The sequence below is a fragment of the Meles meles genome, chromosome 20 (assembly GCF_922984935.1).
Source record: "Meles meles chromosome 20, mMelMel3.1 paternal haplotype, whole genome shotgun sequence".
In the NCBI taxonomy this organism is placed as follows: domain Eukaryota; kingdom Metazoa; phylum Chordata; class Mammalia; order Carnivora; family Mustelidae; genus Meles; species Meles meles.
The window spans coordinates 16,443,071-16,457,607 of record NC_060085.1 but is presented as its reverse complement, the minus strand read 5'-3'; the positions used below and the strand labels follow the sequence as shown (position 1 = coordinate 16,457,607).

At 50.8% G+C, this 14,537-nt stretch overlaps 1 protein-coding gene across 1 annotated transcript in view; it reads left to right on the top strand.

Annotated features, from left to right (window-relative positions):
• FYCO1 (FYVE and coiled-coil domain autophagy adaptor 1) overlaps window positions 1–14,537 on the top strand; it is a 72,460-nt gene that overhangs the window by 11,911 nt on the left and 46,012 nt on the right. The window contains exons 3-7 of the mRNA XM_045989684.1: window positions 2,491–2,597; window positions 4,195–4,320; window positions 8,058–8,164; window positions 9,511–9,654; window positions 13,180–13,270. Coding sequence (XP_045845640.1) covers window positions 2,491–2,597; window positions 4,195–4,320; window positions 8,058–8,164; window positions 9,511–9,654; window positions 13,180–13,270 — 575 coding nt within the window. The remainder of the gene's footprint in view (window positions 1–2,490; window positions 2,598–4,194; window positions 4,321–8,057; window positions 8,165–9,510; window positions 9,655–13,179; window positions 13,271–14,537) is intronic.

Below are 14,537 nucleotides of genomic sequence, written 5' to 3'. Positions count from 1 at the left end.
CATGGGGTCCTCACATTTGGTCCACGAGGTAGGAACCATTACCCCAGTTCTGCAGAGGCAGAAACAGGCACAGAGAGGTTAAGTGACTTGCCTAAGGTCACACACCCAGTCAGGCAGAGCTTGGGTTTACACACATACCAGGTGCCAGAGTCTACACTCTTAGACCACACCAGCCTACTTCCAGCTAAAATATTAGCTGGTTTTTTTTCTTAAATCTACACACACGCCGAGAAAGTGAAATAACAGTCTGCCAATCTGAGTTCACCTCTGGCCTTGAGAAATATCTCCACAGAGTAAGCCCTCTCTCCTGCCTGTCAGTCTCTGGTTCTCCAGGATGACTTTGGGACCCAGAGAGCTTTATTGGGAGGGAAGAGAGAGGAAGAGAGGACCCCCTGCTCGCACTCCTGATCCAGGAAGGAAGACATTGTTCAGCTGCCCTTTTCTACCCCATGTCCTGGCTGGTCTGGTCATCCCCGACATCCCAAAGCCATCTCAGTGTCCAGTACCCAGCCCACTGAGCGCTTTGACATACCACTTTCTCAAGGCCCTTCCCTTGCATCTGTTGGTAACTGTCTTCGTGGGCACACCAGAAATCTCTGGCATGGAACAAGGGAGTGGCGCGTCCCTAACTGAGGTGTCCTTGGGCAGTGCTTAGCCTTCGGGTCTCGGCAGGGCAGCCCGCTCATCCTTCTGGTGACAGCAGTGACGACGACCTAGGGGTCAGCTCCTGGCTCCACCTTTTTTTTTTTTTTTTTTTTAAAGATTTTATTTATTTATTTGACAGAGATCACAAGTAGGCAGAGAGGCAGGCAGAGAGAGTGAGAGGGAAGCAGGCTCCCTGCCGAGCAGAGAGCCCGATGCGGGACTCGATCCCAGGACCCTGAGATCATGACCTGAGCCGAAGGCAGCGGCCTAAACCACTGAGCCACCCAGGCTCCCCTGGCTCCACCTTTTAACCCTGGAAGATGTTGGACAAGTCCCATCCCCTCTCCAAGGTCCCATTGCTTCCTTCACATGCTAGATCAGCTTGGTAGCACCCGCTTCTCAAGATTGTTGACAGACGCAAGTATATAATTCACAGAAAACTCAGATTATTCATAAGTAATGCATTTGGATTAGCAGAGATTAGAGCTGAAAACTTGATATTTTATACACAAGGCTCCTTTCAAAATTTCAAGAGTTCCCAGTTCAGGTTATGAGGGCTAACCCCGCCTGAGGTGGGGGGGGGAAGGCTGTGCATCTTCCCTGGTCCCTGTCCACACACCTCCCGCCCCGGCTCTTGATGTCAGCCGCAGCAAACACTTCTAGAGGGTGCCACTGGACAGCAGTCACTTGGTGTAAGAAACCATCCCAAGAGCCTGTCTTCGCCATTTGCTGACCTCTGCCGGAGAGGTCAGTGTCGATTAAATTTTAGCAGTTCGGGTTCAGTATCAGTGCTGGGCAGGTCTGCTTTCCAGCCATGGTTCTAGAGCGCAGGGATGGGGGGCTCCTCTCCTTACGAGCCCTCAGAGAGCAAGATGGTTTTGGGCAGCGTGCCCCAGCCATCTCAACTGGGGGTGCTCTTCCCAGTGTCTACACCAAACCCAGCTTCTCGCCATCCCTCTGTGCCACAGCAGAGGCTGTGAGTGACAGTCACGGTGGTTTTCCCTCTATTCTGCCCAGGAAGGTCAGTTGTCTTAGAAGTGGAGAGGCGGGATCCGGAGTCAGAAAGCCCTGGAGGAACCAGGCTTCTCATTTCAGCTCTGCCTTTTGTATCCCGTGGTCTTTGGCCAAGTGCCCTGACCTCTCCCGGAATTCCTTATCTGCCAAACGGGATGATGTTATCAGCCTTTGCCAGTCTCTGGTTGTACTTTCTTTCCCACATTTTCACAGCTCTGAAACTGGGATTATCTTAAAACCAGCTGTGTGTTGGATTTGTGGAAATACAACCATGCCCGCCTCGCCAGTGCTCTATGAAAGGAGAAAGATGTGCAGAAGCCTGGCCCCTGATGGGCCCTTGGTTCACAGAAGCAGGTGTCATTGTTGTCATTCTTGGGATTGTTCTCGTTCCTCTTATTTGTACCTTCTGGTCTTCTTGAAGCCAGGACTTAGCCTGTACTGAGCAGGAGAGTTAAAGTGAAGAACAACAAGCCACATGGCCAGAAGAAAGGTGAAGCTCCCTGGACATCAGTTTGAGGCGCCTGCTGAGTGGTTCGTGCACATGGCGAACCTTCCCCGACCAAAGGCTGCAAGCAGGTTACACGGCCTGCACGGTGGGCCTGCAGGGAGGACGGAGAGATGTGCTGGATCAGGGGGCCGTGGGAGAATACCTGTGAGCTCTCAGCACACCTGAGCACCTTCAGGCTCAGCCTTCCCTCCCTCTAGCATCACATCCCACTTTCTGCTTCCCAGGTGCTCTGCCGTCACTGATTGCTTGCTCCCCATGCGTCCCAGGGTTATTCTGCTTCTCTCTCTGAAGCCAGTTACGTGTTCCTGTTTGTTGTCTTAAAGATGCGGTGACGGAGCTAAGCAAAGAGTTTAAGGAAGCAGGGGAGCCCGTTACGGACGACAGCACCAGCCTGCACAGGTTTTCTTATAAACTTGAGTATCTCCTGCAAGTAAGTGACTCCTGTACCGTGTTGATTTCTGCTCTGTTCTCTTGGTTCCCTCTCGAGTGACTCATGAGCGTCAGGATGTGGTTCAGACAGCTCTGGGAAGCCAGGAAGCCCTCCTGGTTAGACTGAAGGTCGGAGCAGCCCCGGGTCGCTTGGAGCTCGAGCCTCCCAAGCGCGATCCTCTGGAGAATCGGAATGTTGCCCCTTAGCATGGCTGTGGGCATCAAGAATGTTCTTTACAGATTTAGACCGTCTTAAGGCAGGTCACAAGGTCATGGGCTAGCAGAGATCGTAACTTTGGGGCAGTCGCCTCCCCCTTTGAGAGTCTGGGGAAAGCTGTGGGATCTCTCCCGAAACAGACATGCCTATGTGTGTGTCTGTGTGTGTGTGTGTGTGTGTGTGTACATGTACATACACAACCTGTCGCCCGCTCTCCAGGAGTGTGTGGACCCTCTGAAGATTATCCAGAAGCTCCAATTTTAGAGCCTTGCTGCTCAGAGTGCTGGGGTCCACAGACCAGCAGCGTCAGCATCCCCTGGGCGTGGGTGAGAAATCTGTTCTCAGTGCCCACCCTGACCCGCTGAATCAGAATCTCTGAGGTTAGCCCAGGAAGTTTTGTCTGCACACACTCGCCCTGTAACGCTGACGTGTGCTTGCTTGAAGATGCACGGATCTAGAGAGCTCTGCAGATGCGGAAAAATACAGGCAATCACAGGAGGCAGGAAGGAAATGGAGTGAAGCATTAACAGAAGTTATCTTAGGCAGGGGCTGTTAGCATTATAATTTTTTTTCTTTTCTACTCTTGTCCGGATTTTCTAACATGTATGTATCTTAACTTCCATAACCAGAAACAAACACTATAAGATGTTACGTTGTAGAAAGACACACCTTTGTCCTTTTTAATACCGGACGTGTGCATCCCAGCACACTCCAGTCACATCCCAGCAAAGCCCGGCTAGAGAATGAGCTCCTGCTGGAGGCGAAGCCCCGACGTGTCGAGGGACTCCCCCTTCCCTTTCCAGCTGCTTCTGTCTTACACTGGGACATGATTTATGAACCTTTTCAGTTTTCAGTCAGCCCGTTTTGGTTTTGGATTTGAAACAACTCATAGTTGACATTAATTGGGATTTATTACATATTTGGGTATATTACAGTGTTGAGACTTTAAGTAGCCAGGGTAAGAGTCTCAAATTCACTTCCCTGAGTTGAGATAAAGTTGACAGTCTTCATGTTGTCCTTCAAGACTTTTCTCTCAAATGTCCTCATCCTGTGTGAACAACGCCTCTGGTGGTCTTCTACCCATTTCTGTGCACCGAGGGCCTTTCAAGAGATAGTCTTTCCTGGGGGGCTATTACTCCTGAATTCTACTAGCTGTGTGACTCTGGGCCAGCTGCTTAACCTTTCCCAGCCTCAGTCTCCTCATCTGTAAATTGGGGTTTGAAACACCCACCCTTATTTGCCAGCCAATAAAAATGGCGCCAGTAAAGGGCCTCATCCAGGACAGGGTGACTAAGAAGCTGTTGCTGTTTCTGATCACTTAAATGGTGGGATGATCAGCTGCAGGGGTGGCCCTCCTCTCTCTGTCCCCCGGTCTCCACAGTTCGATCAGAAGGAGAAGGCCACCCTTCTGGGCAACAGGAAGGACTACTGGGATTACTTCTGCGCCTGCCTGGCCAAGGTGAAAGGAGCCAATGATGGGATCCGATTCGTCAAGTCGATTCCGGAGGTAAGCAGAGTGGCCAAGTTCCTCGCATCTTCCTCTCTTGCCCAACCCGTGCTGCAGCCCGCTCCTTGAGGAGGAGGGTGGGGAGCAGACGGCTGGCGAGGAAGTAAGGAAAGTAAGGAAATCCAGGCGCACTCAGTGCCCAGTGCTCGCTCAGGGAAGCCACCCAAGTGAGCACTCGCCAAGCAAGGGATGGCTCAGTCCTGACTGTGCTTCAGGCCACCAGCATGCGCCGTCTCAGAGTGGACTGCTCACACTGAGGCCGTTCGTGGGGCCCATCGGGGGCCTACAGCACGGGACGCCTCTGCCTTTTGAAGAGAATTTGTTCCTTAGATAAAGTGCTTACAGTTTACTGGATGCTTTCCCGATAATTTGCACAGGAAACTTGTGTGTATAATGAAGAGAGTGATGTGCGCCATCAAGGGACTGGTTACGCTAAGCAGCTCCCCACATTGAGCTCTGAACCCCTTGAGCAGATAGCCAGTGCTTTGCTGTTTCAGAAAACTCCAGAACAACACATTCTCCGCACTCTCCTTCCTCTCTCTCTCTCTCTCTCTTTCTCCCTCCCTTTCTTTCTCCCCCCTTCCTTCCCTCTCTTGCCCTCTCTCCTCTTTCTCTCTCTCCCCTTCCCTGTCTCCCTCCCTTCCCCCACCCCTTCAGCCTAGTCCCTCTGGGAGGGAAAAACTGTGCACCCTCAGGAGTGAGAAAACCCCTAGATTTCGGGCAGGAGGCCTAAAGGGTTTCTACATTTCATCTTTCTTCTCAGCATCTTGTCAGTATGTTTGGAGTCCCTTTAAAGCCCGTAGCCATGCTCCTTGGCTGGCCTCCCATGAAGGCCGCCGAGTCAGGTGCTCTGAGATCCCTTCTCACTCCCTGCCAGCTGGAGTCAGCCGGGTTTCTTCTTGTAGAGCATGACGGCCTTAAGTACGCTGACAGTGAGGGCCGAGCATTTCCCACCCTCTAGGAAAGACCTTGGTTGTGAGGAGTTAGTTCCTTGGATTTCTTTAGTGGCCATGCAGCACCACGGTCTCGTAAGAACTTGCCTGGTGGGACAATGGGGCCCCTGACGTAGAGCGTTTTCATGCATCGCACACCTGGAGAGGGGTGTCATCTCCTCTTAATGTCCTTAAAGTTCTTAATGTCACCGTCCTGTCTCCCACTCCTCAGAGCACCAAAGGCCTTTGGCTTTATGGCTTCAGACAACTGAAGTCTGGAATAAGTTTAACTTAGTCCTCACAGCCCAGAGTTACAAAATGCGTAAATCTCCTTTTCGCATAATGCACAGACGTTTAGACAATCTGAGGCCAGGGAAACTGACTTCTCGAAGCAAAAAGCACTCACTGCTTGCCCAGACGGCCCTGGTTCCTGGTGGCTGCGTGGGTTCTGCTTCCCATAGGCCCCCGTTGTCTCGTCCCCCTGGAAGGCTCTGCTCTCGGGGGCTCTCTTGGGTGGAATGACTTGGAAGGGCACTGGGCACCAGGGCTTCTGGGTACTCGGGCCAACCGTGATAACCAAGTGTTGTCCAGGCCGCCGAGCCAAAAGGTAAAAGTGAATGGATAAGAAGCCTTGCTGGGCCCCTCAGGCCCTCATGGGGCGGGAGGCAGCCTCTTGGGCTAAAATAGCCTAAGGCTATAATCAGCCACTTCTGGAGGTTCAGAAAAAGTCCAGCCTGAGCTGTGCGACTTTCCTCCAGATGGACCCAGGGTCTGAACCAGGGTGCAGCTTGGTGTCTGGCTCTCGATGCAGTGATCTGACTGAGAGCAGAATCCATTCTCGTGCGCCTTGCAGACTTCCTGCCCTTCGTGGCTGTTGGGTAGCTTCTGGGTATCGTGCAGATGCTAAAGATTTAATGAATTAGGTCATGAACCTGGAGCCGTGATGTCAGAACAGCAAAAATAAAAAGCTGGGCAGTATTTTCACCTGCAGTACAAAGGAGCTATTGATCCCCTCCCCCCAAGCATATTTCAAGATACGTCTTATAATAAACAGCTCCATTTATATGTACACATGTCAGATCAGTTTGCTTGATAGGGCTGATTAAAAACACGGCCCGAATTGTTTGGCACTGAAAGTCTTCATGTTCTAAATGCTGTTACAGTGGCCATTTTGCTGTTAAGGACAAGCCCATCCCTTGGGAGCTCATGGACATGGGCTGGCGTGTGAGGGTCTTATTGAATTCTGCAGGGCCTGTGTGTGGATGTGTCCGTCTGACCAACACACATGGCGCCACAGCGACTTGCCCAGCTGTTCTGCGCTGCCCTGAGTTTGCTGGACATCACCACTGAACACTCCATTCGCTCTTGATCACCAGTGGAAAAAGTATTTGGATGTGGCGCTGTCCTCACGACTCTCCCAAGGACGTGTGTCCTGACCAGCTCTCTGCAGACATGCCATGATGGTGTTTCTAAGGCCTGTGTGTCAGGCCGCCACCAGCCCATGCACTTCCACTCCTGGGTATCCCGACCATGCCCCAGACAGAGCACACATGGAGACCCAGCTTACAGCCTCTCTCTTAACTCATAATATTTCACACCTTTTTATTTTTTTAAAGCGACTTCATACTGCGGTATCATTTCCTTGAGTCAGCAGTAAGGAGGCCTACAGCTCTGAGCTAGAAGGTGCTATGGCCCGGGATGTTTATATCTTCATTAATACGTCGGTGCTCGGGTCTGTACCGCACATTTCCTGTCTCAGTGCAGTGCCATGATTGGTTTCTCGATAGTGTGGGGTGTTAGGACCATCAGTCCCCGGTCCCCGCCACCAAGTTAAACATTTCTAACCTCTGAAGAGGCAAGGAGAGTATATGGGTCTTTACTTATCCGACCCAGACTCCGAGCCTGACAGAACTGGGAAGTTGAGAGTTTTCAAATTCCTGCCCTCTTACCTTGAACTTCTGGGGCCGAACCATCGGGAATGAGCCCTGTTTGGCAACCTGCCTGTGTGAGCCCATAGTTGGCAGTCTCTGGCCAGCACAGCCCATCTCCCTCCCAGAAGCTTCCAGAAACCTCTGTAGAAGCCACGTTTTGGCACGATGAGGTGAGATTTTCGATGGCAGGCCTGCATCTGGACCTTCCTGTGTTGTCCACCTCAAACAGAGCCACACCCATTTGTTCTTTACCCCAGGGTGACCGGGCCACACCTTCTGACTAATGCAGCGAGCTGGCATAGCTTAAACGAATCCAACCCGGCAAGCATTGACACCCACAGATTTTACTGAGGGTTTCAGGAGAACACCAAGAAGGCTCTCGTACATCCATCAGAACTTCTTAAAAGTCCCCCTGATGCACCCCTGCCCATGACCTCCCCTCTCCTCCCCCACACTCTCCCCCAACGACGCTGGGGCTCCAGCCAAGCCTCTTGGCCTCTCGCCCTGCTCCTCTTCTCCCATCACCTAAAAACAGGCCTGGACATTAGCCAGGCTGAGACCATCTCTTGCTCAAGCTCACTTCTGATGCGAGGAGCTGTTCATTCAGCTGCCTAGTTTTATTCTAAATATTCCAAATTAAATCAGACAGTCTCACATGCGACGCTAAGCCCAGAGCTTCTGACGGAGCTGGGGCGGGAGAATGACATTCTCTGGAGCAGCCGCAGAAGTTTCAGGGGTTCTGGTGAACCGGTCCCCCCTTGCCACGTTTACCGGAGTCTACAGGTTCTTCTCAGATGGGGGCCGTCCTGAGGCCACGTCTGCCCTTGGCATTAGGCCAACAACTCTTCTTTTCAACATTGCCCACCTTTTCCAGCTCCGAACATCTCTGGGGAAAGGAAGGGCCTTTATCCGCTACTCCCTGGTGCATCAGAGGTTGGCGGACACCTTACAGCAGTGCTTCATGAACACCAAGGTGACCAGGTAAGGGTGAGGCAGAGCTGGGGTTTACCCCGTGAGCGCGAGGGGGCCCCCAGCCATCCTCGGTGCGTGTGGAATGGTGGCGCGTCTTGTGCACCGGGGAAGACAGGAAGCTCAGGGGGCCCGAGTGCCTTTCTCTAGCCCCACCGATGCCGGGTCACAGGAGCTTAGATCCAGAGCTCCGAGCTCCTGATGCCGGTGGATTTCCCTCGTGGGTGGCATGCCCTCGGTGCTGGCCCTAATGAAGGGACAGACCCCGCCGGCCACCAGGGGCCTCACCCGAGACCCCATGTCAGCGTCTGCTGTGTGTGTCGGGGCTTCCCGGACATTGCAGTGGGCGGCCAGATTGGAGCCCAGGTTGTTGCTGGGGTCAGCCTTTGTGTGGCTGGTGCTAAAGTCTGAGCGGGGGAGGAAAGTGGGGCTTGAGAATGTAAACGGGGCATCCCACGAGGAGCTGCAGCTCAGGCCCCAGCAGCCAAACCTCTTGCAGGTTCCCTGCACCCTTTTCCACCACCGCCTCCCCTCTCCCCAGGGAGTGTTCTTCCAGTTAATCACAGAAATCCCTTGTGGATTGAAAAAAAAAAAAAAATACTGCTTGAGGGGAAAACACTGTGTTTCGTTTTGTCACCCTGAAGATTGATTTGCATAAAGACGGATCTCTCGTGCTTGTAGCAGGCTCTGTGAATTCACGTGAGCGGAGAACCTTCGCACATTTGATCTGAAGGTTACTTGGTTCTAGACGTTTGGTGAGAACCGTCCCCAGCCGCTCGACGTCCAGGGTGGCACCTTTCTTGGGCGCCAGCCAAGCAGCTCTTGACACGCCCAGCGGTGGTGTCTTCCCCACTTCTTGCTGCTTCACGTGGTGCAGCCACCGGCAGCTCAAAGTGCGGCCGTTCCATCCCTTGGCTTTAAAATTGGTGTCTGGACGGACCTTGGCCACGAGCTCGCCGTCGTGCCTTGAATCCTCTCAAAGGAATAGAAGATGAGGTTAACGTCTCACAGAGGAAGCGTTCTTTCCCCTGTAACTGTCCCTTTCCTGGCACATAACTGAGATTTCGATTTTCTCGTATCCTTTTTGGGGACTGGATAGGATGTCGATAATACATGAATAAGCATCTAGTTCATTTCAGTGATTTCCTTGAAGAAGAGCAAGCGTATTTGAAAGTTACATGCTCCTACGGTGAAAATCAAATTGGGGTGTGTGTGTCCCTGTCTATCTGTCTATCTATCTGTCTGAATTTATCTCCTTCGTAAGGAGTGAGAATTTGATAAGGCAGAGCCGTATCAAATTCAGTCTTTGCTTTCCTTTGGTATTCTTGTCATCCATCCCTTTTCCTGATTCCCTGCAGTGACTGGTACTATGCGAGGAGCCCCTTCCTGAAGCCGAAGCTGAGCTCCGACATCGTGGGCCAGCTCTACGAGCTCACCGAGGTTCAGTTTGACCTGGCGTCCAGAGGCTATGACTTGGATGCTGCCTGGCCGACGTTTGCCAGGTATTTTGAAGAATCGCTTGGTGGAAAGCACGGGGGAAAGAGATGTTCGAAGTTCTGAAGGTTGCCGCCAGTCGATGCAAAGCGGTTCAGTCACTCAGTAGACTACAGAAGCCTTTGCAACTCTTCTGCCTTCGAGTTTTCTAGGCTTTGTTGAATCGTGACTAATGATAACATCTGAAGGCTCCAACCAAACCCTCTAACCCCCGCCAGGTGGTATGAGTCAGTGGAGATGCGTATGCAAATACCGAGGTTTCTTAAGTGTGTTAAGGGACTTGGGGGTGGGCAGCGGGGGAGCCAGTGGGCTTTTTCCTGGTCCTGTTCTTACAGAGTTCCTTGGAGGCCTTGAGGCCAGTGGGAGAGGGAGTTACAGCTCCCCCATGGGAGGGTAAGCACGCTCGCCTGCCACTCCAGGAGGGGGATGGGAGGGGACAGGCTCAGACATTGGGCGACTCGCCCACAGTTGCCCAGTACTGCAGGGCACAGACTTGAGTTCAACGCCAGTTCAGCACTTTTTTTTTTGAGAGAGGGAGATTGCACGGGCGTGCATGGGCATGTGTGAGAGCATGTGTGTGCGTGCACATGGGTGCACATGTGGGGAGGGGGGAAGCAGAGGGGAAGGGGAGAGAGAATCTCAAGTAGGCTTCATGCCCAGCGCGGAGCATGAATCTCACAACCCTGAGATTGTGATCAAGAGTTGGTCACTTAACCAACTGAGCCACCCAGGTGCCCACCAGTGCGGCATTCTTTGCTTTGCTTTCTGTTAATACAGGTCGTTTTCAATGTCCATTTTTGTATTTTTTATTTAAAATATTTGCCATGTGGAGAAAAGTCCTGAATCTAATGATGCCCGTGAGCCGACCACTGAGTTGAAAAGCTAACATTCTGCCATATTTACTGCACGTGTCCTTTTTATTTTTTATTTTTTCTAAATAATTTTATTTATTTGACAGAGAGAAATCACAACTAGGCAGAGAGGCAGGCAGAGAGAGAGGAGGAAGCAGGCTCCCCATGGAGCAGAGAGCCCGATGTGGGGCTCGATCCCAGGACCCTGAGATCATGACCCGAGCTGAAGGCAGAGACTTTAACCCACTGAGCCACCCAGGCGCCCCCTGCACGTGTCCTTTTTAAAACTTCTTCATTTTGAATTCATTTCGTAATTACAGCACAGTTGCCCCCAAAATGCCACAGAGCATCCAGCCTTCGACTCCCCAGTTCTCAATACTTTGCTACAACTGTTTTTATCACTCTTTCTCTTTAAAAATACATGTTGGTTTATTCCCTAGGCCATTATAGAGAAAGTTACAGACTTGATTCCCCTTGACTCCTCAGGACTCACTGTGTACTTCCCAAAGTCAAGGACACCCTCTTAGGTATAAGCTCAGTGCGGTTATGAAGATCAGGGATTTAACGTGGATACAATGCCACCAGTTTACAGATTCTGAGAATTATCCCAATAATATCTTTTATACTCCAGGAGCCTGCCCAGGAGTTAATGCCAGTCTCTCCAGTCTTCTTGAATTTGGAACAGTTTCTCAGTCTTTTAGACATTTAAGCACAGGCCAGTTATTTTGTAAAATGTTCCTTATTGGAATTTGTCTAGCGCTTTCTCATTGTCAGATTCAGGGTAAAGCATTTCTGCCAGGAGAACCCGGATGTTGTGTCATCCTCAGCACAGTCCGGAGACCCTCATGGTGATTTGTCTCATCACCGGGGCAGTTGCCCGTGACCACTGGGTAAAGGTGGTATTTGCCAGATTTCTCTAAAGTTATTGTCTCTCCCTTTGTAATCATTAGGTTTCTTTCTTTTCTTTTCTTTTTTCTTTTACAATTTTATTTATTTATTTGACAGAGAGAGAGATCACAAGTAGGCAGAGAGGCAGGCAGAGAGAGAGGAGGAAGCAGGCTCCCCACTAAGCAGAGAGCCCAATGTGGGGCTCAATCCCAGAACCATGGGATCATGACCTGAGCCGAAGGTGGAGGCTTTAACCCACTGAGCCACTCAGGCGCCCCAATCATTAGGTTTCTTCTAGGAAGATACTTTAAGATTAGGTTAACCGACCAGGGCTTAGTCGGCTAAGCATCTGCCTTTGGCTCAGGTCATGATCCCAGGATTCTGGGATCGAGCCCCGCATTGGGCTCCCTGCTCAGGAGGGAGTCTGCTCCCTCTCCCCCTGCTCGTGCTCTCTCTCTTGCACTCTCTCAAATACGTAAGTAAAATCTTAAAAAAAAAAAAAAAAAAGATTAGGTTGTTAACCTCGCTTTTTCCTTAATATTTATATACCCATGTTTGTATGTATTTTTGTGAGCTCTGTGCCCAGCGTGGGGCTTGAACTCACAATCCCAAGATCAAGAGTCGCATGCTCTGCTGACTGAGCCAGCCAGCACCCCTGTGTGTTTATTCACTTATAGCAGAGTTGATTCATGGATTCTTATTTTATTCAGTGGGTTATATTCTGTCACTCTAATCATTAATTTGATGCCTAAATCGTTCCTTATTTGGCCAGCGGAAGCCCCTTCGAGCTGGTTCTTTTGGGTTGGTTTTTTTGTTTCTTTGGATGTTGTTAAGTCTGATACCATGTGTTTAGGAAATAAAAGATCACAAATCCAAATAAAGACCCACCCCACTGTCACGCTGTCCCCTTTAATTCCTGTCTAGAAGTAATGTCAGCCCTGTAGTTGCCACACGTCATTCCCAAATATCTTTGTGTGTTACCAAGTGGGTATCCCTGCATATTTTATATACATGTGGTTTTATGTTGCATGCATTTATAAATTTTGCATACATCGAATCATAGGTAGCTCCCCTTTTGCAACTTGCTTATCTCACTGCTCGTTGTTCGTATGGATTTCTGTAGCTGCAGAGAGGAGTTGACCAGAATCGCCCACAGGCAGGCACGGTGGGGGGTGGAGGTTGGGGGTAGATTGGGCAGCTTCACCCGTTCACTTACCAGTTGTCCACGGTTGCTGTCACGCTGCCACTGGAGCATGTGTTGGCACCAAGACCAGAAGGCGCACAAGCGTAAGATACGTCCTGGCCCTTCCTAAGAGAAGATTGCTAACCCCCAATGCAGAGCGTTCTGTTGTACGATTGAATGCCAGCTTATCTGTTTCCCGGTGGTACGGAGTTAATTAGGCTGGGTCTGCTGCCCCCAAGCCCACTATCACCTTGACTTATCAGACTGATTGCTGCTTTTCCCTTGCTAGAAGACAGACTGTGACAGGCACCCAAGGGGGTGAGGAAAATTTCTGCCCCCAATGGGGAAATGATACAGCCACTTAGTTCTTCCCGGGCAGCAGGTGGAAAGGCCTGTTACCTTCAGACTCAGCAGTGGAGCCGTCAGCTGCAGACCAGCGTAAATGCGATCTCTGGTAGAAGCTGATGGGGTTTTGCCTTTCTACACTCTTTCCAGGAGGGCAGTGCCCCCTGCCACCACCTGGTGCCCTGTGATAATCAGGGCCTCTGTGCATGCTTATGCATGCGTGTTTCCTGCTCTTGATGCAGTCTGTCTGTCCTGTGGCCCCGCAGGAGGACGCTGGCCCCTGGCTCTCCGGCTTACCTGTGGAAACCTCCCAGCCGCAGCTCCAGCATGAGCAGCTTGGTGAGCAGCTACCTGCAGGTAAGGCCAGCAAGGCTGGGAGTCTCCTCACTAGAACACCAACCGGCCTGAGCCCTGGCCTCTTGCAACTCGGGGCGATGTGCTCAGATGCCTTTTTTTCTTTTTTTTTTAAAGATTTATTTATTTATTTATTTGACAGAGACAGCAAGAGAGGGGACACAAGCAGGGAAAGTGGAAGAGGGAGAAGCAGGCCATCAAGGCGCCCCTCTCAGACACCTTTTATTCCAACTCAAGTAATATATACCCTCTGTTACCTGTGTTATTTCCTAGAGGCCAGGTTTTTATGACCCAATAGAACTTGGGCTTTTTATTATTCTTTTTTAAGATTTTATTTGTTTATTTGACAGACAGAGATCACAAGTAGGCAGAGAGGCAGGCAGAGAGGGCGGGGGAGGCAGGCTCCCGCTGAGCACAGAGCCCGATGGGAGGCTTGATTGCAGGACCCTGGGATCGTGACCTGAGCTGAAGGCAGAGGCTTAACCCACTGAGCCACCCAGGTGCCCCAGAACTTAGGCTTTTTAAGAATTAAATTCTATTAGAAGCTTTTGAAGTATTTTAAAGGAAGCAATTTAGCTCTTGGGTTAAAAGCAGCAGAGTCAGGGGTCCCTGGGTGGCTCAGTAGGTTAAGCCTCTGCCTTCAGCTTAAGTCATGATCTCAGGGTCCTGGGATCAAGCCCCGCATCAGGCTCTCTGCTCAGTGGGGAACCTGCATCTCTCTCTCTCTCTGCCTGCCTCTCTGCCTACTTGTGATCTCTGTCTGTCAAATAAATAAAATCTTTAAAAAAAAAAAAAGGCAGCAGAGTCAAATGCTTCACGTAACCCTGGGCAGACCGCTTACCTTCTCAAAACTTCAGTGCTCTCATCCAAAAGTGGAGGTCCTGGAAGTCATTCTAGCTCAAAAGGGGACAGTGCAGATCAAGTGAAGGAGCCCTTAAGGGCTTGATGTAGGCAAGTAAGTGTTCGGGAAAGGCAAATTTCGTTAATTGTGTTACAAATGTGAGAGTATCATAGGCGCGTATAGTTTTAAAGGTAAGAACAGTGCAGTTAATTGATAAAAATACAACAACTAAAAGTAGTAGAAGCATTAAGAGTGGAGAATAAATTGAGCTGGAACCCTATCTTGTGGTTGAATCACAGCAGGAGCTGTAGGTACGGTGCAGTGGCGGGCGGGAGTTTAAATGTAACTTAATGAATCTAAGTGCCACTGTCCGTTATGCTCCTGGCGCTCCAGGAGGCTGGACGGGACGTGCGGGTTCTGAGTGCCCGG